The 21,250-nt window shown below is 42.3% G+C and overlaps 1 protein-coding gene across 3 annotated transcripts in view; it reads right to left on the bottom strand.

The window, feature by feature from the left end:
* LAMA1 (laminin subunit alpha 1) overlaps positions 1-21,250 on the bottom strand; it is a 125,691-nt gene that overhangs the window by 65,724 nt on the left and 38,717 nt on the right. For all 3 annotated transcript variants that reach the window (XM_027526332.1, XM_027526331.1, XM_027526330.1), the window contains exons 4-15: positions 17,277-17,519; positions 16,142-16,321; positions 13,551-13,640; positions 12,395-12,512; positions 10,531-10,709; positions 9,225-9,330; positions 6,853-7,013; positions 6,017-6,157; positions 5,197-5,370; positions 3,470-3,571; positions 1,499-1,710; positions 589-700 (exon numbers count right to left, since the gene is read on the bottom strand). In XM_027526332.1, coding sequence (XP_027382133.1) covers positions 589-700; positions 1,499-1,710; positions 3,470-3,571; positions 5,197-5,370; positions 6,017-6,157; positions 6,853-7,013; positions 9,225-9,330; positions 10,531-10,709; positions 12,395-12,512; positions 13,551-13,640; positions 16,142-16,321; positions 17,277-17,519 — 1,818 coding nt within the window. The remainder of the gene's footprint in view (positions 1-588; positions 701-1,498; positions 1,711-3,469; positions 3,572-5,196; positions 5,371-6,016; positions 6,158-6,852; positions 7,014-9,224; positions 9,331-10,530; positions 10,710-12,394; positions 12,513-13,550; positions 13,641-16,141; positions 16,322-17,276; positions 17,520-21,250) is intronic.

Consider the following 21,250-nt stretch of genomic DNA (forward strand, 5'->3'; position numbering starts at 1 on the left):
ACACAGCTGGGTGCCATCAAAGGTCTCCACACAGGGCTGGCTTGGCCAAAGCTTTCCAGGTCAAGTGTTGGTAACTGGTAAATATTCAAATATGATCAAAGTTCGATCCTCCTTAGGAATGCAAAACATGGCTTGGGTGCTGCAACTTTCCTATTGACTAAGCCAGACAGTGACACCTATGAGGGTATTCCCAGGGGCTTCAGAGAAATCGGATTTATTTTTTTTAAGATTTTTTGATGTGGGCCATTTTTAAAGTCTTTATTGAATTTGTTACAATGTTGCTTCTGTTTGGTTTTTTCTTTTTTTTTTGGCTGTGAAGCACACAGATTCTTAGCTCCCTGACCAGGGGTCGAACCTGCACCTGCTGTGTTGATAGACAAAGTCTTAACCAGTGGACAGCCAAGAAAGTCCCTACATTTCTTTAAGCAATGTGCTTCCTATATTCCAAGATCCCTCAAAAGTCTGAAACTTAGAAACACTGGGTTTCCAAAACTAAAATTCAAACATACATCATGACATCACCTTCAACGCATTTTTCCCCCCTAGGAAGGAGCAGAGGAAGCAGACAGGAAGGAGGAGGAGAGTCACCTCGCATGAGATGCCCGCATAGCCCTGAGGACACTCGCAGTGCTCCACCTCCGTGGCCAGGGACAGGTCTATGACGTTAGGGCTGGCCACGTCCAGAGAGACAGAATCCAACCTACCAACAGACACACAGATAGGGCCCGTTACACAACTTAACACGCTTGCACGCAGCATCTAGAACCTCAAAGAAGACGAATTCCTAAAAAAGGTTTAATTCAAACAAAATGATTTTTTTTTTAATTAAAAAGGTGAGTGTGTTGTAAGTAACGAGAGATTTTCACAACAGAACATTTTCTGGGAGCTGTCATTAGTCCCTGGAAATGCCTTCAAAATTTAGAAAAAGATGAGCTACTGCCCAACACAGCTGAGGCACGGCTCCGTGGGGCCCCTTCGGAAGAATGAACTTCAGAAGAACAAGCCCAGGCAGCTGAACTCTCTCTAGTGCAGAGAGACTGTCACTGGGTGTGCCCTTTGGTTTGCTTTAGCCGTATTCTTTGTGCACATTCTGACTGGAGTTGCCAGAAACAGACCTTCTTGAAGTAACAAAATGACTAAGGCTGAACTCACGAGCTGTGAAAAATCTAAGCCCATTAACATCAAGAGGGTGAAAACTAGGTGTGATGTTGCTGACAACTGTCCCCTCATTTCTCAGAAAACCACCCTGAAAGTTTCTGATCCTGACACCAAGTCTATTTCCTACTAGATACATCGGTCATGGACAACTCTTCTTACACTTTTGATAAAATTATAGTGATAAAAAATAACTCCAAGACAGACAGCTCCATTAGCTGTGTCCTGAAAGTAATCAAGTGTATTCAACTTAAAATACATAATGCATAAAATAGACAATTCATAAACTATACAGTACAAAAGGCAAGACCACTGTAAGTTTTCCCTCTGTTCCAGTACACACCTGTAAAGAGCTGTCTGGGCAGAGTTGTAGTTGGCTCTGATCAAGAGATGGGTCACATTGGCGAGGACGGTCATCAGCCGGTCGCGATCTATCTCCCTCTTGCTCTTGAAATCTCGGAAGTTCTCTGGCAGCAGTCTAACCACGTTCAAGTACTCTTCGTACGGCTGCAACAGCAGGCCCTCAGCCTGGGTGCTTAAAGTGATTCCGTTTCCCTAACATTTTTAAAACAAGGAGGAAATACATTGATGATTCATTTTCATGATGAAACACGAAAAGCAAATTTTGTATTCAGCCACCTGGCTTTTCATGTCTTGGCCAAACATGTAATGATATCCATGTAACCCTTGGTCCAAAAGGATCAGAGATATTTCACCGTGTTCCTTTCAGAGGAATTTGGATAATAAGTCTAAAGACTATGCCTCTGTTAATCTCAGAAAAGAAACACAGACAAGCCCTAGACCATGTTTTCCTCAAAGCAACCAGTCTGATACCCCTCATCTTTTTTTAAATTGAAGTACAGTTGATTTACAATGTTTCAGGGGTATAGCAAAGGCCAAGGCCTTGCTGAGTTTTTTGTTTGGTTTTGTTGCAATTTTTATTGGAATACAGTATCTTAACTCATTTCTGGACACAATCATGTAATAAACCTCCTGATTTCTAGCAATGTAAGAAAATACCTATTAAAAACCCACAAGTTCTACTCATTGTCGGCCTTTGCTGGCATTCTGTCACTAGAGAATACACACCAATATCTGGTATGTTGCAAGCTTTCAAGATAGCCTGGATTTTAAAAGTCAGTCCATTAGTTGTATCTGATGGATGTAGATTTGTCTCCTAGTTCACTTTATGTCACGAGCTAAAACTGTGAACCTAACTTCCTCTTATTGGTGGGTAATAACTGAAAATAAAGATTTCATTGTCATGCTCACTTCTTAAAAGTCATAAAAGTAATCAGATGGGAGCCCATTTATCATCATGTGTTTTCTGACCTATGTGTGTACCCCCAAGGGTAATGTCCATTTTTCATTTTTTCACAACCTTAGGTTTTGTTCATATGGAGTGTTTGTTAACCTAGTCTGTCAAATAACAATTAGGAGAAGACCTATTTTAATTAGAAAATTTAATTCTTGTAAAATTAACTTCAAGGACCGACAGGACAATTAGCATTTCTTTTAGGAAACCCCATGGTGACTCAGATGGTAAAGAATCTACCCCCAAAGCAGGACACCAGGGTTGGGAAGACCCCCTGGAGGGCATGGCAACCCACTCCGGTCTTCTTGCCTGGAGAATCCCCATGGACAGAGGGGCCTGGGGGGCTACAGTCCATGGGGTCCCAAAGAATCGGACACGACTGAACGACTAAGCACACAGTTGCTTTACAATGTGGTGTTAGTTTCTGCCGCCCAGCAAAGTGAGTCAGCTATATGCATACATATATCCCCTCTTTTTTTGGATTTCCTTCAGGTCACCACAGAGCACTGAGTAGAATTCCCTGTGCTGTACAGTAGGTTCTCATTAGTTATGTTTCTTTTTGTGATGGGAGTGAGGACAGGGATGGAGGGGACAGAGGTGAGATAAAAACAATGACACATCTCCTATCCCCACACAGCCAGACTCTGTGCTGCCAGACTCTGTGACCAGCCAGACTCTGGTCACTCAGTGGGGAGGACATGACCGGAGGGGCAGAGGGGCTCCAAGGCCGATCAGGAAGTCCCCACATGGAGGAAAACCTTCTCCCTTTCGAGTGTGAATAGACAACTCCACTACAGGATAAAGGGAAGAGCTACAGTGCGGCCCCCGGGCAGTTCTGGAAATTTCTAGTCTCAGGGGACCTGAGAGGCAAACCACTGCTGAAAGCCCTCCTGGCCCTGAGCTCCTCGCTACATCGCACCCCCTCTTAGACATTTTTAGTCATAAAACTGACCCCCCACGAAGCCCTCGGCTCTAGCACAATGACAAGAAAGCAATTACCTTAATGATGACGTCGGCGTGAGACAGGGGGTCACCATCCACCGCTTCCACTGGGACCTCGTAGGACACTGTGTACTTCAGGAATCCACCGAAGGCCGTCAGCTGGAACCACGAAGGGACAGTGAGCACCGAGAGGAGGGAGCATAGCCCGCAGTCAGAGGACACGGTGCTCAGGACTCATCTGGAAACTGCTGGGCTGCGAGGCGTCCCCGAGGCCCCAGCACGTAAGGACTTCACATTTAAGGCAGTGGACAGGAAGCATGTTATACGAATCTTCTGTTTAACTGACATCACCAAATGCAGGATATTGTTTAAATGCACAGAAAATGCACTCCTTCTTAGAGCTAATGAGATAAATTACTATGAACTTCTGCTAGTCCAACAACAGACCTTTATTTCATGGAAGAACTGCAGCGGGTGGAGAGTTTGCCCCAGGACTACGGTCTCAACATTGGGTCTCATCACCGTGCTTGTGGGAGGACGACAGACACATGAGTGATCAGCCAAAGGAAGGACTAAGGGCTCTCTCCCTGACCCCATATCCTTTAATGTAAAAGAGACATTTTTTTTTTTTTCTGCCAGCTGTGGTACAACAACACAATGTTCAGAAGCCAATTTCTGCACCATAAAAAAATTGGAGAGGTGATCCCAGGCATACAAACTACCGAATTTTGGTGATAAGACCTCATTCTAAACAGAAAATGACTTCTAAGATTGTAATTTAGTGCAGAAAAGCAATCATTAAAAAAATAAATAAACACCAATTAAACATACACAAAACAGCTATAAAATTTTAAATGTAACCATCAAATTAACTAGAAATGGACTATGGTATGAGACCTACAACATGACTTAAACCAAAGGCGAGGCTAAGGCAAGTAGGGAGCCAGAGACATTGAGGGATATTCCACTGAATATATTTTCAGATCAGAATCTGGAGAAGGTGCGTGATTGGTGAGGAGGGACAGGACCACGTCACAGAAGGGAGAAGTTAAATCATATCAACCAACTTCCCACTTTTGTAGAATCCCCTTTGAGCATTTTCTTACAATGGAAAGGATCCTATCTGTTCTTAAACATGAACTTCACGTGAGCAACAATCATGAGAAAGAAGCAGGGGGCCCCTGCACACCCTTTCTAGGAATGTTCTATACACCCAGTGAGACAGGTATGGGCTTCCCAGATAGCTCAGTACTAAAGAACCCGCCTGCCAAAGCAGGAGATGCAGGAGACACAGGTTCGATCCCTGGGTTGGGAGGATCCTCTGGAGAAGGAAATGGCAACCCACTCTGGTATTCTTGCCTGGGAAACCCCATGGACAGAGGAGCCTAGCAGGCAACAATCCTTGGGGTCGCAAAGAAGCAGACAGGACTGAGCATAAAACTGGTACACGGCTGACTCCACAGAACAGGGACGCAAGGGACCTTCACAAAGGCCCGGGTGACCCAGGAACCCAGAGCAAGGCAGAAAGTCTGTATGGGAGAAGGGGACAGGCTTCCCCTACCTACCAGGGGCTTACCATGGTGCCAGGAAGGACACAAGTTCGTATTTTAATGATGTAGTAAAGTCAAGCAGGGATAAAAAGACCATGGGAGTCAGGTGCAAGTAAACACTATGTGATAGTCTGCCAAATGCCCAAGAGAATGACGAGACTACGTGAAAGGCCAACCAAAGTTCTTCGCGAATGTGCTCGAGATCCCTGCCCCAGACACCGTCACCACAGATACCTTGTTTCCCAGGTAGGCCTCCGGGGCCGCCCAGTAGTACTGGGAAGTCAGCCGCTGCTCCACCGCCGAGTTGTTGATGCTGATCTGGTGACGTCCACCCAGGGCATCCTCCTGAGACCGGATCTGGTTGGAACTGACCAAGTCGGTGACCAGCCACCCAGACATATCTTTCACCTTCAAAAAAGATCCAAGAATTTCAGACGTGTGGATCCCTTTGGGTTTCCCTCAGCCCAGCGCTAGCATCTTCACAGTGAAGGGGCAGCCCCAGAGAGCTCAACCAGGATGGAGTTCACACATCGTGGCTTCTACTCGTCAAAAGACCCAGAAAACCTAAGAATGAGTCACAGTCCCCCAAACCCAGGTCAATTAGAAATAGATGAGCAAAACTGTACAGGCCATGGATATATATCTCAGATTAAAGCAATAGCAAAGAACTCAATAAATGCACTGAATAAAACATCTCTGGCTAATGCTGACTTCTTCATTGCTGTCCCCTACTTCTTAGCCAAATGCCAAAACCTATATAAAGCCTCCAGATCCTATCCTCCTAATCTGTCACCTATGTAGAGATGACAGGAGACCACCCACAGGAACACTTAGCCCTGCTCAAGTATTGACCAGAATCCCCCCTCCCCAGGCACCAGCAAGGAAGGAGAAGGGAGGTCAGGGAAGAGCCCAGAGCTTGAGCCAGCATGCTGTCCCTCTAGAAACCAACCCCCCAGACTCTGTTCCCCAAACAGCTAGGACGCCCTGACTGTCCTCGTAATCTCCATGCCACCTGCCACACTCCCATCTCCCAGCTTTCGGAAGGTGCCCCCACCTGGCTGACGGGCCAGGAGAGGCTTTCACAAACGTCGGAGACGCCGAAGCAGAAGCACTCGGAGCAGCCCTGGGGATTCTTTTCCTCCAAGTTATAGAATCCTGGCTTGCAGCGATCACAGTGACTCCCCTCAACATTTTCCTGCAAGTGAAGCAAACAATTAGCTTTTGAAACCAGTAACGGACAGAATAAAATGACATGAACATGACACAGTCCTGGAGAGTCTCTTGGACAGCAAGGAGATCAAACAAGTCAATCCTAAAGGAAATCAAGTCTGAATATTCATTGGAAGGGCTAATGCTGAAGCTGAAGCTCCAATACTTTGGCCACCTAATACGAAAACCCATCTCATTGGAAGAGACCCTGATGCTGGGAAAGACTGAAGGCAAAAGGAGAAGACGGTGGAAGAGGATGAGCTGGTTAGGTAGCATCACTGACTCGATAGACGTGAATTTGGGCAAACTCCAGGAGATAGAGGAGGACAGGGGAGCCTGATGTGCCGCGTGGGGTCACAAAGAGTTGAACACAACTGAACAACTGAACAACATGACATTAGTGGGAAACATGTCTGGTGACCCAGACACAGGTAAAGAAAAAGACAAATGCAAAGCCTCATGATGTCACAATTTCCAGATAATCTGAAATATTATCATCTGATTTTGTACTCAAGACTGAAGCTAAGGATCTAGAGCTTGGTTGTTATATTGAAATGGCTTTTTCGTATCGTTTTGTCTTAAATCTTCTATGTTTTCCAAACTTTCGAGCATTTTAAAATCTGAAGAGGACTTTATTCATCTTGTAAATGAATGCTCAAGATTATTTACTGTCATACATACCTTACAGAGACAAGACTCAGAGCAGGGTTCCTCATTCACGCTGCCAGCTGGGTTGCAGTCACAGGACACACACTCCGGGTAACCCTTATAGCCGAAATGGCAGCGATCACATTTCTCTCCCGCATAACCTTCTTTGCATGGACACTGACCTGGCCACTTCCCTTCAAAGAAAAGTGGCAAAATGATCCAACAGGAAAGTAAAAGGGGTTTAAAGCAGGGGCCAGCCAACTATTCTATAAAAGGCCAGAGAGTACATACTGTAGGCTTTTTGGCCAGCCTCTGCTGCAACTATTCAACTCAGCCCATATGGCTTGAAGGCAGCCACAGATGGTACATAAACAGATGGAAACAGCTCTGTTCCAATAAAACTTTATTTATAAAGACAGTGGTGCCAGATATGGCCCATAGAACATAGTTGACAACCACCCCTGGTTTAAAGAAAGAAAAGATGGAAAACACATGTAACTGTAAAATAATGCAGTAGCTTGTGAAAACCATTCAGTTCCTCCTTGAAAGGCTAAGCATAGTGTAGCCGTAAGATCTAGAGATGCCACTCTGAAGTATCTACCCAAGAAAAATGGAAACATATGTCTTCCCCAAAACTTTTACACAAAAGCTCATAGCAGCATTATTCACAATAGTCAAAACGTCAAAACAGCTCAAATATTCATCTACTGATGAATGAGTAAACTAAACACACACACAATGGAGTATTATACAGCAAGAAAAAAAGAATGAAATGCTGTGACCTGCTACAACAGGGATGAAATTTGAAAATAGTATGATTGCTGAAAGAAGCCAGTCACTAAAGACCACATGTTCTATGCTTTTATTTCTATGAAATGGCCAGAATAAGCAAATCTCTAGAAAGAAAGTAGCTCAGTGGTTGCCTAGAGCTGGGGCGGGGCAGGGGAGGGGTGAAGGGAAACAGGCAGTGAAACTGCCAATGGGTCAGGGGGCTTCTCTACAGGGTGATGGAAATATTCCAATACTGGATTGTGGTGAAACAATGGACTGTACACTTTAAATGGGTATATTGTATGCAATTATATCAGAAAATTCTTTTTTAGGGAAAACGTACAGAAGCCAGTGGTGGAGGGTGATGAGCACTGTCTTTTGCTTTAATGCCAGCTTTGAAAGTTGCAGACTCTTGGCCCAGTTTCTCAAGTGCTCTGAGCTACAGTTTCCTTGCCTGTGGAGTGGGTAAATAACTTTTACTTGCTATGATTAAAATTAAAATCATGTGTATTTTTTAGTGAACCCAATCAAAGGTAACTGTCATCATCAGCATCATCTTATCGTGGGTTGCAGATATGAATCACTGCTGCTGCTGCTGCCAAGTCGCTTCAGTCATGTCCGACTCTGTGCGACCCCATGGACTGCAGCCTACCAGGCTTCTCCGTCCATGGGATTCTCCAGGCAAGAACACTGGAGTGGGTTGCCATTTCCTTCTCCAATGCATGAAAGTGGAAAGTGGAAAGTGAAAGTGAAGTCACTCAGTCGTGTCCGACTCTTAGCGACCCCATGGACTGCAGCCTACCAGGCTCCTCGATCCATGGGATTTTCCAGGCAAGAGTACTGGAGTGGGTTGCCATTGCCTTCTCCATATGAATCAGTAGTTCCTGTAATTCACCTCCACCCCCAACCAGCGGGCCCCACAGTGAGCACACCCTTCTCGGGTGATCAATATCCATTTCCACTGCCAGCAACTGAGCACCGGAGGGGGACGCAGGGGTCTCCGAGCAGATACAGCCTATTCAGGGGACTCTGGCATTTGCACGTCCATTTGCCAGTTTTGGAAATGGAAAGAACACTGACATTTACAAGGTTACCTGGAGGATTTGCTTGCGTTGTAGGGGGATGTATGCTTAAGCCTCTGCCTGTCTTCTGAGAGCTAAATGCAGTGATTGATATTTACTGTTCCACATATGACTTGAAACAGAGCCTCATTTCTTCTTTCATCAAAAGCTCAATTAACCTCTCAAATGTCATTTCGTCACCTTGACATCACCATCTCCACCCCTCCCTTCCTCAAATTCATCACGATTGGTAATTTTGCTTTATGCCCAGGGCATCAAGACTTGGCTTTATATTATTCGTGGACTTGTTCATTTAGTGTCTGCCTATGAGCAGAGACCTTGGTCATCTGTTCAACTGTATATATATATATGTTCCCAGGTCCTAAAAAACTGCCTGGCACATAGTAGTAGGTGCTTCATAAATATTTGATAAGCAAAACATCAATAGAGAATCATCACCAAATTATTACACAATGATAACAGTCTTGCTAGGTGCAAATCTTACACACACAGACACACACACACACATACACACACACACATCGATTACGAGCACAGAAATGAATCAAGTACCTCTGTGTAAGTCAGAGTGAAGGTCATCCTTAATACAGACAGAATTGAGGGACCCCACAGGGTCACAGTCACAGGGGTGACAAGGGTGGTCCTCATAAGGAGACACCTGAAAGGCAGAGGTTGTACTAGATTATCTTGCTAGAAATAACAGCAATCTTAGCATTAACACTGACAATAACGTCAATGATAAAGTGTTAATTTTTCATCCCAGATGTGACTATCACCATGATTTTGTGTACCCAGGGTGTGTAGGTCAAGCCAGAAAATACCAAACATCCTTTTGATGGTGACAGCCGCTGGCATCATTAGCAAAGTGTCCTCCTTTCTCATTATCACAGCTCTCAGGCCTCCTAGCTCTGCTGTGACCTGGAGTTATTTAGAAGCATCTCCTATAACCCAGCCACCACGGGATTCCCATGTCAGCTACATGTCAAGTGAGAAGTGTGCACTTCCTTTGAGCAGGAGACAGCTGCTTCAGTTATTGGCTGACCCTCCACGTGAACACTGAGTATCACAAAACTCTGAGAGGATGCAGCCAGGGGGCTCTGAATTCAAATTAAGTAGCAGTGACCGAACATCCTACTCTGAGCCAGAAAAGAGGACAATAGAGCAGGATACCTATACTGAAGAACACTACAAGCTAAAAAACAAAGATTAAGTGGCAGGTATTCCCAGGGCAACTGCCAGTAGAAGGACAGAAGAAAAATCATGAGTCAAAGTCTAAGAAAGGTCCTAAGAACTGGAATCCTTATAATTACACGCACATACCCCTTACTAGAGGGATTCTGAACCAGAAAACAAAACAAGTGAGAAATGGTCAGGACTCAAAACCTTCCTTATCTTCACAGCTGACTGCCTGTAACTCTATTTCAGCCCTTGAATTAGTGATTGAGTTCATAATTAACCATTGGGCACATCTGTCTCCCCAATCAAGTTTTAAGTTCCTCGAAAACAAATGGTTTCTTTTTCACCTTTATTATGCCTTCAATTGCTTGGATTATAAAAGACTCCCTAATAAATATTCAGTCAACAAAGGAATACAGACAAATGTTATAAAAGGAAATGTCTTCAGTGCTGTGGTTCTGTGTGGTGGTCTGAGGCTCTTTCCTACCACAAAGCTGGCACTCTTACCCGACGGGGTCTGTAATATCCATCCGCACTCTCACCCCGTGGGGTCTGTAATACCCATCCGCACTCTCACCCCGTGGGGTCTGTAATACCCATCCGCACTCTCACCCCGTGGGGTCTGTAATACCCATCCGCACTCTCACCCCGTGGGGTCTGTAATATCCATCCGCACTCTTACCCCGTGGGGTCTGTAATATCCATCCACACAGGTTTCACAGTTGACACCCATGGTGTTCTGCAGGCAGCCAATGCAAACCCCTCCTCCTCTGAACTGTCCAGCAATATTCAGGCTTCTCCTCTGATTGGCCACGTCTTCATCATAGTAACAGTCTTTGGCTTTATTGTGGCAATTGCATTCTAGGAGAATATTTTCACATCTCAGTTAATATAGACGTCGTGGTCTAGATAACACAAGCGTTCCTTCCCTAAATAAGTTTTGCAGAAAGTGAAAGTTGCTCAGTTGTGTTTGACTCTTTGCGACCCTATGGATTATACAGTCCATGGAATTCTCCAGGCCAGAATACTGGAATGGGTAGCCTTTCCCTTCTCCAGGGGATCTTCCCAACCCAGGGATCGAACCCAGGTCTCCTGCATTGCAGGTGGATTCTTTACCAGCTGAGCCACCAGGGAAGCCCAAGAATACTGGAGTGAGTAGCCTGTCCCTTCTCCAGTGAATCTTCCCGACCCAGGAATTAAACCAGGGTCTCTTGCATTGCAGGTGGATTTTTTACCAGCTGAGCTACCAGGCAAGCCTGGCTATAAATTAAAACTATAGAGTAAGTCATTTTGTAGGACATGGGCCACCTTCTGGAGGCGTTGGGGAATAGCTATCTGAATTATGAGTTTGCACACCCACTGGATCCATCAACCTCTTTCCTGGGATCACATTCTGCAGAAGCACCTGCTCACTTGTCAGTGACGAAGGTGAACCACTGTACCACTGCCTGTGTTAACAGAAGACTTGCTGTTGTTGTTCAGTCGCCAAGTTGTGTGTGACTCATTGTGACCCCCATGGACTGCAGCATGCCAGGTTCCTCTGTCCTTCACTATCTCCTGGGGTTTGCTCAAATTGTCCATTGAGTGGGTGATGCTATCTAACCGTCTCTGATAACAAACAAAATACTATAGGTAGGTATATGTTTTGAATGTACATCTATATAATGGAGTTCAATGCAACTATTTTTTAAAATTAATTAATTAATTTGGCTGCACCAGGTCTTCGTTGCAGCATGTGGGATCTATTTCCCTGACCAGGGATCGAACCTGAGTCCCCTGAATTGGGAATGCAGAGTCTTTGCCACTGGGCCAGCAGGGAAATTCCCCAGTGCAACTATTTTTAAAGCAGCATTTCATACCCCTAATATGGAAAGATTTTCTTTAAGATATATTGTTAAATATAAAAGCAATGCACAGATCGACATGCACATTACATTAGATTCTATGCACAAATTGTGTACGGTGTTAACATGCTTTACTTGCACAAACATTTCAGGAAGAACCTACTAGGAAATAATACAAAGAGAGAAGGGTAGAGATAGAAATATATAAATATGCTTTAATATATTGTAGATATTGGAACCTTGTGAATATACTATTTAAAATCTAAATCCAAATTAATACAGAATAAATGAATACATGGTAAGGGAAATAAAATAAACAGTAAATTATAATGATATATCAGGTCTCAATCCTTCACATCTTATGACAGTAGTCTGCAGCTTTGGGAGTTACTTGAGTATCTAAGAAAACCATTTTATTGTTGTTCAGTTGCTAAGTCGTGTCTGACTCTTCACAGCCCTCCAGACTGCAACATGTCAGGCTGCCCTGTCCTTCACCATCTCCCTGGGTTTGTTCATGTCCATTGAGTCGGTGATACAATTCAACTATCTCATCCTCTGTCACCCTCTTCTCCTCCTGCCCTCAATTTTTCCCAGCAGCAGGGTCTTTTCCAAACCATTACACACTATAAATATGAAGTCACTGGGAACTGAAGCAGACGAAGGGGGAAGACTCCACATCCCTGCACCTCTGAGCGGCCTCACCTTCACACGTGTTCCCGGAAGAAACAGTGCCGGGTCTCCAAGGCTGCTGGTGGTACCCAGGGCAGCATCGATTGCATCTGTCCCCACACGTGTTATGTTCACACTGACACTGGAATTTCTAGACGATAAGGAACATAAAACTGCATCTGAAAATTGACCTGCATGCTTTTCTTAAGTTAATTTCAAGAAAAATTCATCACAGTTAAATACATAGCAAGGGTTTGCAGTTGAGGATATATGGTGACATATAAGGAAATTGGTATTTCATTTTTAAAGATAAAAATAAACATAGAACCTGGTTACATGCAGAATTGAGAAGAAATAAAACAAACTAACATGGGTTAACTAACAAAAACTTTTCAAAAGAGATATGTTGACTTGAAAGGTTTAGAAGCTCCTATGAGCAACTTCCTTTTAAAAAAAAAAAATTTATTTTGGCTGCATCAGTTCTTAGTTGTAGAATTCGGTATCTAGTTCCCTGACCGGGGATCAAACCTGGGCCCCCTACTCTGGGAGCACAGACTCTTACCCACTGGACCACCAGAGAAGTTCCTGAATAACTTTCTTGATATTCATCTCTGTATTTTTCAGCATTAATAAGAGAATAATCCTATTCAGGAGTTAAATTATAACAAAGATTTGGAAAAAATAAAAAGTAATTCCATGTAAGTTATTTAAGAGAAGAAGAAAGGAGAATGTCCTCTTCTTCATTTAATATGATGCTAAAACAGGAAAACTTTGTTTTATCTTGATTTAGCACCACAGAAAGGAAAGAGGAAGGGACTCTTAAAAACATAAGCATAATTTCTAACTGCACATGATTTTCACTTACTATCTTACAGAAAAGAGCTTTAAAATTCAAAAGGCCACTGGATTGGACACTATTTTACAGTTAAAGGTTAAAATGGCAAATATTATGTTATATCTTGTTTTGCAACAAAAATAATTCCTAGAAAGATTTAATTAAAACGTATTCTTCAACCAAAGCAAAATTAAACTGTCTTTAAAAAATTAAACCAGTTAAATTATCTGAAAAGTTCTTTTTTTGTGGCATGATTTTAAAACTTTCAACACTTGCCTTAAATAAAAAGTGCAATGCCAACATTATAGCTACAACTTCTGAAGTTTTAGTAAAATGTGAGATACTACTACTCACCTTTGTACCTTCATCCCATGGGCAGCTACTAGCATGGCCATAACAGATACACATTCCTCCAACAGAAATGTCTTTTATTGAATAATAATACTAAGGAAAAAGAAAGTTTAAAAAAAATTAAAACCTCTTCTATTTCAGTGCAAAGAAAATGACATCCACACAAATACCTCAGTTGCTATTGGTAATCAAAAACACACATATACCTTTTAAATCATATTTCATGCACAAATAAATATAAATAAAATATTTATGTTCAATTAAAGTAAATAATGTTCAAATTAGCTCATCAACAGAAACCAAAGGAGTTGAAAAAGAATTTCCCAACTTGGCTCCATCATAAACTGAGGCAGTCATATTCGAAACCTAGGCTACTGAAAACTCTAAAAATATTCCTAATTTGAATACAGCCCTATATAAACTACCCACTCCAGTATTCTGGCCTAGAGAATTCCATGGACTAGAGAAGTCCATGGAGTTGCAAAGAGTCATACATGACTGAGCGACTTTCACTTTTTCACTATATAAAAAGGATAACTCATGACCAAGTAGGCCTTATCCCAGGAGTGCAGAGTTAATTTAACATGTAAAAATCAATAAATGTGAATCACCATTTTAACAGAATAAAGGAGAAAAACTAAGATCCTTTCATTAGATGCAGGAAAAGCATTTTAAAGAAGGCAACACCATCATTCAAAAAACTCAGCAAACCAGAAGCAGAAGCAAGCTTCTTTAGTCTAATAAAGGTGTGTCTATGGAAAACCTGGATCTAACTGTGGAAAGTTAAGCACTTTCCTCCTAAAATCGGCTCTCACCATTTCTAGTCAACATTTTAGTCACCCGTACAGTTCAATAATGCAAGAAAAAGGGTGTCAAAGGCAAATAGAGGGCACAGTAAGACTGAACTGTCTTTATTTGTAGATAAAATGATTGTGTACATAGAAAATCTATCAAAAGCTACAAGAATTTGTAAATCGGGATGAACAAAAATGAATTACACTTCTATATACTAGAATGAACAAATGGATAACAAATTTTAGAAAGCAAGCCATTAACACTAACATTCAAAAACATGAAATACTTAAAAATAAACTGAACAAAAGATGGACGATAAACAGATCAATGCCAAGAGGGGTGAAAGAAGTCAGACATAAGTGGAGACGTATAGCACCTTTGTGAACTGGATGATCCAATACTACCAAAATGTCTTCCAAAATTCCTCCTAAATTGATCTATTTGATCTATGGAATCAATGGACTCCCAGCGAAGGTCTCAGCAGGCTTGCTTTCTTTCTTTCTTTCAGCAGAAATGTACAAACTGATTCTAAAACTCATAAGGAAACGCAATGAACTTGGAACAGCCTAACCAATCCTGGAAAAGAACTGAAGTGGACTGTTACAATACCTGACGTCAAGACTTCTACAGTAATGCAGAAAGACCCTTATTGGCATAAAGATAGACAAACAGATCATCAGAACAGTACAGTGTCCAGAAATGCAGCCACAGTAATAAGGTCAAGTAATTTTCAACAGGCCACAAAATACTTTAAAGAAAAAAAGAATGTATATATTTTCAACAAGTCGTGTGGAACAATTGTATGTGCACATGGAGAATAAATCCATGTAACTTCTACCTTACACCAAATAAAAAATGAACAAGAATGGATAATAGGGGTGAAAACTAAAACTATAAAACTATTACAAAAAAGCATCAGAAAATATTTTTGTAAAGTTGGGGTAAACAAGTATTTTTCAGAGAGGAATAGAAAGATTAATTCTGAGGAAAAAATGATAAATTGCATTTTATCAAAATTAAAACTTCTACTCATCAAAAGTCATAGTTAAGAAAGTGGATAAGCAAGAGACAGAGGACGGAGAATGGATTTTCAGTAGAGACACATCTGACAAAGGATTTGTACACAAGATATGTAAAGATATTTATAACTCAGGAATAAAAATACAGCTAACCCAATTTAAAGATGGATAAAAATGTGATCAGATACAAATAAGCACAAACTCAACATAATTCTCAAGGAGATACAAATACCCAAGGAGACAATCCTCCATGCACTTCAGCACTGCTGAGGTGACAGTGACCGACACCCCAGTGTGGACATGTGTGGTGTACCCGGAGCCCTCACACACTGCTGCAGAATGGCATAGCTGCTTTTGATGTCTCAGTAAATTCCCCAAAATTAAACATACAGCTATCCTGTAACTTGGTTGTCCCATTCCTACTTTATCCAAGGGGTTTGAAAACGTCTGTCCCTACGAACCTTGTACATTTACTATACATATATCTCAAAGTTTAAACTTTTAAGTGGAAAAAAAAAAAAACCCCAACAACTCTCACTTGCTTGGTCAGTCGTGGAGCCAGATCAGAATGAAGAAATGGCCACTACATCCCCTGCAAGACGATGTCATCGGATGAGTGGAGACAAGGGGGCCTGAGGACATCAGAACTTCTACCTCATTTAAAGTTGGCATTTAATGTTGTCAACAAAAATAAGAAAAAAGGCCAACCAGGGAAGAAATGTCTATTTCCCTTAAATGACATAAAGTTTTTCCATAGGTCAGGAGCCCGGCCTGACTTACTCGTCTGGTGACAATAGGGTCCAGGTCTTTAGGGTCCCGGTGGCTGAGGGTCATAAGATCGGCGTTGAGGGTTCGGATGCGCTGTAAACGCAGGCGGATGTATCGTGCAGAAGTGAAATCCAGCAACTTGGGTGAAAGATCGTCAGAGCTTGGTCTGCCATTGATTAATGATGTGTGAATCTAAAGATAAAACATTAAAATAAAGAAATATCCATTTTAAGCATTCCAAAAAAATGTAACTCTGATGGTTCAAATTCAGGACATAATCTTTACAGATATTATCTAAAATCAAAACAAATAACTAGGTTCTTATAGGAATCTAATGTTCATTGACACTTGTGAACAGCAATGATCACAACCCAAGTTCAGTTTATTAAAGTCATTCATTCTACTGTCTCAGGGATTGTAGGAAACCTTTAAACAAGAACACTTCTCCTGGTGTGATGAGAGCATTTTAACATGGATGTGCAGGCATCTGTGAACCAGAGTCTAAATGTGAAGGACAGACTGAGGAGATGGGAAAAGGTGCCTGGGAGCTTTGTAACTCCCACTCTCTCAACTCATCTCTGCTCTTGAAACAATGCAGGGCCTGCTGCAGAGTTCCTGTGTGAAAAAGCACTTTTTTTGGAGGGTTTTTGTGGTTTTAGCTCATTAAGGCATTCTACCAAGGCACGGCTAGGTTTTGATCACACTCTGATTTAATGATGTGTGTGCAGTCTGGGCATGTAGAGCACGGAACTGGAACACTTCATCAACCATATCCAACCCACAACACCCCCAGGGATAGTGAGAACTTCCTGGAGAAAACTGGGAGTTCTATCAACAAATGTTGTTGCACTGGTGTCATGGGAAGGATCCTCCAGGGAGGACGTGATGAATTATTAAATCACAGCAGAGTGAAGTTGAGGAACCTTGAAGGGAAGAAGTCAATAAATAACATGTGTCGGGGGCAACATGAAGCATCAGTAGACAGCAGGCAATGATACCTCAGCTCCAGAATATCAATAGCTAAAGATCTCTGTGATCTGCACCAGGAGAGATTTATTTTGAGTCCTCCGCTTTGGCTCCTACGACAGCTGTGTTGTCATTGGAGGTGGGGAAAAACAGACCTCCCAGCCGGTAGGGGGCGCCTTACCTCTCCGTGCTCAAGCGGCACCAGTCTGGAGTAATAGGAGGTGCAGATGACTTCGTCATCCGCCCTGTAGGTGGGCGGCCCCCGTCTCGGAGTGATGTTGTAATGCGTCAAACATTCCGTGTCACTGACCGCATAGTACTGCCAGGGGCTGAACTTGACACCATCCACAGAACGTTCCAAGATCCAGTTTCCAGGTCGAGGGGCATTAGCTGCCTTGATGATGACATAAGCGACCTGGAAGACCTGGAACAAAGCCATTGAAAAGTCTCAATCAATAATCAGCAACAAGTGCTCGGAAACCAAAGTGCCTCTTGAGAGCACTGCCATATGACGACTTCCAGTGTCTTTTACTGCTTTTGAAGATAACTGCTCATAAGTGTTCATCAGAGATGTATCTTGTAAATGTTTTGCTGGAGGCATTTGCTTTCAAAATATACTCAAACTGTTCACAAATGAATCTGTATTACTGTTATTAGCAGTGTACTTTTTAAAATATGTTTTGAGTGTGCTGTGTACCTTGTGGGATCTAGTTCCCCCATCAGACGTGGAACCTGTGCCCCTTGCATGGCAGCATGAAGTCAACCACTGGACCACGAGGGAAGTCCCAATAATGTTAATAAGTGCCTGTTTTCTTGTTTTCAATGTCTTTTTCCAGCAGGATTCTTAATGGTCGTAGTTGCAATATATTTCACTAATACTAGTGTTAAATGTATTTCTCATACATTGATTTGGAGATAACACATCTGAACATGAGAAAAAAAGTTAACTTACTACACACCTATCATAATGGTTAAAATCCAGACCACTAACAGCATGGAATGCTGGTGAGGTTGTGGAGTGACAGGAACTCTCATTCAGAGCTAGTGGAAATGCAAAATGCTGCAGCTACTTCAGAAGATAGTTTGGTGATTTCTTACGAAATTAAATATGATCTAACCATACAATGGTGTGATCACTCACCTAGAGTGATCATTCACATCCCGGAATGTGAAGTCAAGTGGGCCTTAGACAGCATCACTACAAACAAAGATAGTAGAGGTGATGGAATTCCAGTTGAGCTATTTCAAATCCTGAAAGACGATGCTGTGAAAATGCTGCACTCAATATGCCAGCAAATTTGGAAAACTCAGCAGTGGCCACGGGACTGGAAAAGGTCAGTTTTCATTCCAATCCCAAAGAAAGGCAATGCCAAAGAATGCTCAAACTACCGCACAATTGTACTCATCTCACATGCTAGTAAATTCTCCCAATAATGTTAATAAGTGCCTGTTTTCATACATACACACATCATATGCTCAAAATTCTCCAAGCCAGGCTTCAGCAATACATGAACCGTGAACTTCCAGTGTTCAAGCTGGTTTTAGAAAAGGCAGAGGAACCAGAGATCAAATTGCCAACATCCGCTGGATCATCAAAAAAAGCAAGAGAGTTCCAGAAAAACATCCATTTCTGCTTTATTCATTATGCCAAAGCCTTTGACTGTGTGGATCACAATAAACTGTGGAAAATTCTGAAAGAGATGGGAATACCAGACCACCTGATCTGCCTCTTGAGAAACCTATATGCAGATCAGGAAGCAACAGTTAGAACTGGACATAGAACAACAGACAGGTTCCAAATAGGAAAAGGAGTACATCAAGGCTGTATATTGTCACCCTGCTTATTTAACTTACATGCAGAGCACATCATGAGAAACGCTGGGCTGGAAGAAGCACAAGCTGGAATCAAGATTGCTGGGAGAAATATCAGTAACCTCAGATATGCAGATGACACCACCCTTATGGCAGAAAGTGAAGAGGAACTCAAAAGCCTCTTGATGAAAGTGAAAAAGGAGAGTGAAAAAGTTGGCTTAAAGCTCAACATTCAGAAAACGAAGATCATGGCATCTGGTCCCATCACTTCATGAGAAATAGATGGGGAAACAGTGGAAACAGTGTCAGACTTTATTTTTGGGGGCTCCAAAATCACTGCAGATGGTGATTGCAGCCATGAAATTAGAAGACGCTTACTCCTTGGAAGGAAAGTTATGACCAACCTAGATAGCATATTCAAAAGCAGAGACATTACTTTGCCAACAAAGGTCCATCTAGTCAAGGCTATGGTTTTTCCAGTGGTCATGTATGGATGTGAGAGTTGGACTGTGAAGAAAGCTGAGTGCCGAAGAATTGATGCTTTTGAACTGTGGTGTTGGAGAAGACTCTTGAGAGTCCCTTGGACTGCAAAGAGATCCAACCAGTCCATCCTAAAGGAGACCAGTCCTGGGTGTTCATTGGAAGGACTGATGTTGAGGCTGAAACTCCAATACTTTGGCAACCTCATGGGAAGAATTGACTCATTGGAAAAGACCTTGATGCTGGGAAGGATTGGGGGCAGGAGGAGAACGGACGACACAGGATGAGATGGCTGGATGGCATCACCGACTAGATGCACATGAGTCTGGGTGAACTCCGGGAGTTGGTTTTGGACAGGGAGGCCTGGCATGCTGCGATTCATGGGGTCACAAAGAGTCGGACATGACTGAGCAACTGAACTGTACTGAACCATACAATCTAACAATCATGCTCCTTGGTATTTACCCAAAGGACTTGAAAACTTCCACAGGTGAATGGATAAAGGAGGTGTGATGTCCATACAACAGAATATTATTCAGTACTAATAATTTTAAAAATTGACCTCTAATGCCCCCAAAAGACATAGAGGAACCTTAAATGAATATTGCTAAGTGCAAGAAGCCAGTCTGAAAAGGCTACGTACTGGATGAGTCCAACTACATATGACCTCTGGGCTTGTTGGTTTTCTGTTTTTTGTCTTAAGCCTCTCCCCATCTTAGCCCTCACCAATTCCAGGAACACAATTCCTCAAAATTAACCCACCATAAACCAAAATATTTTACTTTCATCTACTGAACTATTCCCTGGGAAGGACAGTTCTATCTCATTATAATAACTTTGTTCACCTACAAGAAACTCCCCCCAATAAAGCACACCCCCTGTTTCTAAAGCATATTAAAAGCAAAATAATGTTATTGGATTTCAGTAATGAGGAAAATCAAGAACTGCTTGTATCCAGAACTGAATGTCCGTGTTTAAAAATCTAGAACCATCTTCATCAATTTAAATCACTTACAGTAATTAAAATAAGGCAAACACTATTCTGCTGGAGCATAAACATCTCAAGAAAATTCTCCTATGAACATAATTACATGGCTTTTTCTTTGGGGGAGTTTTTTTTTTAATATTTCCCCAATTTTGTAATTCATATATTCTATCATTTATATGCTTTTTGATTTACTATATTTTGTTTGCTCGGTTGCTTAGTTGTGCCCGACTCTTTGAGACCCATGGACTATACAGCCTGTCAGGCTCCTCTGTCCATGAAATTCTCCAGGGAAGAATACTGCAGCAGGTTGCCATTTCTTCTTCAGGGGATTTTCCTGACCCAGGAATCAAACCCGAGTCTCCTGTGTCTCCTGCATTGCAGGCAGGTTCTTTACCTGCGGAGCCACAGCACTTGCTGTGGCTGAGAACAAGTTAAGTGCTTTATTAGAACTACTAGCACTTCAAACCTTTCTAACTATATTCTTCTCATGAAATATGTACTGTTACTCCCGCTACTTTACAGATGAGGAAACTGAGGCATAGAAAGATTAAGTAATCTTCCCAGCATCTCACAGGTACTAAAATGTAAACCATGCTTCTGCAGGTTGCAAGGGAAAAGAATGAAACCCTGAGCTGAGCAACAAGTGAACACCAACCCAGTGTTCCAAATCTCTGACCTCAACCAGCAGCAATTGTTTCAATATCATGTTCTTGTGCTTTCATCAGACCCTTGTTGGCTTTTAGACAGAGGTCAGTCACGTGTCACAGAATGATATCCAGTGGAAGAGCAAACATACTGGGCAAACTTTAGGACAAATCATTTAAGTATCTTGATCAAGGCCTTCAGATATGACGCTGGGCGTTGTTCTCACAATC

The sequence above is a fragment of the Bos indicus x Bos taurus genome, chromosome 24, assembly GCF_003369695.1.
Source record: "Bos indicus x Bos taurus breed Angus x Brahman F1 hybrid chromosome 24, Bos_hybrid_MaternalHap_v2.0, whole genome shotgun sequence".
NCBI lineage: Eukaryota > Metazoa > Chordata > Mammalia > Artiodactyla > Bovidae > Bos > Bos indicus x Bos taurus.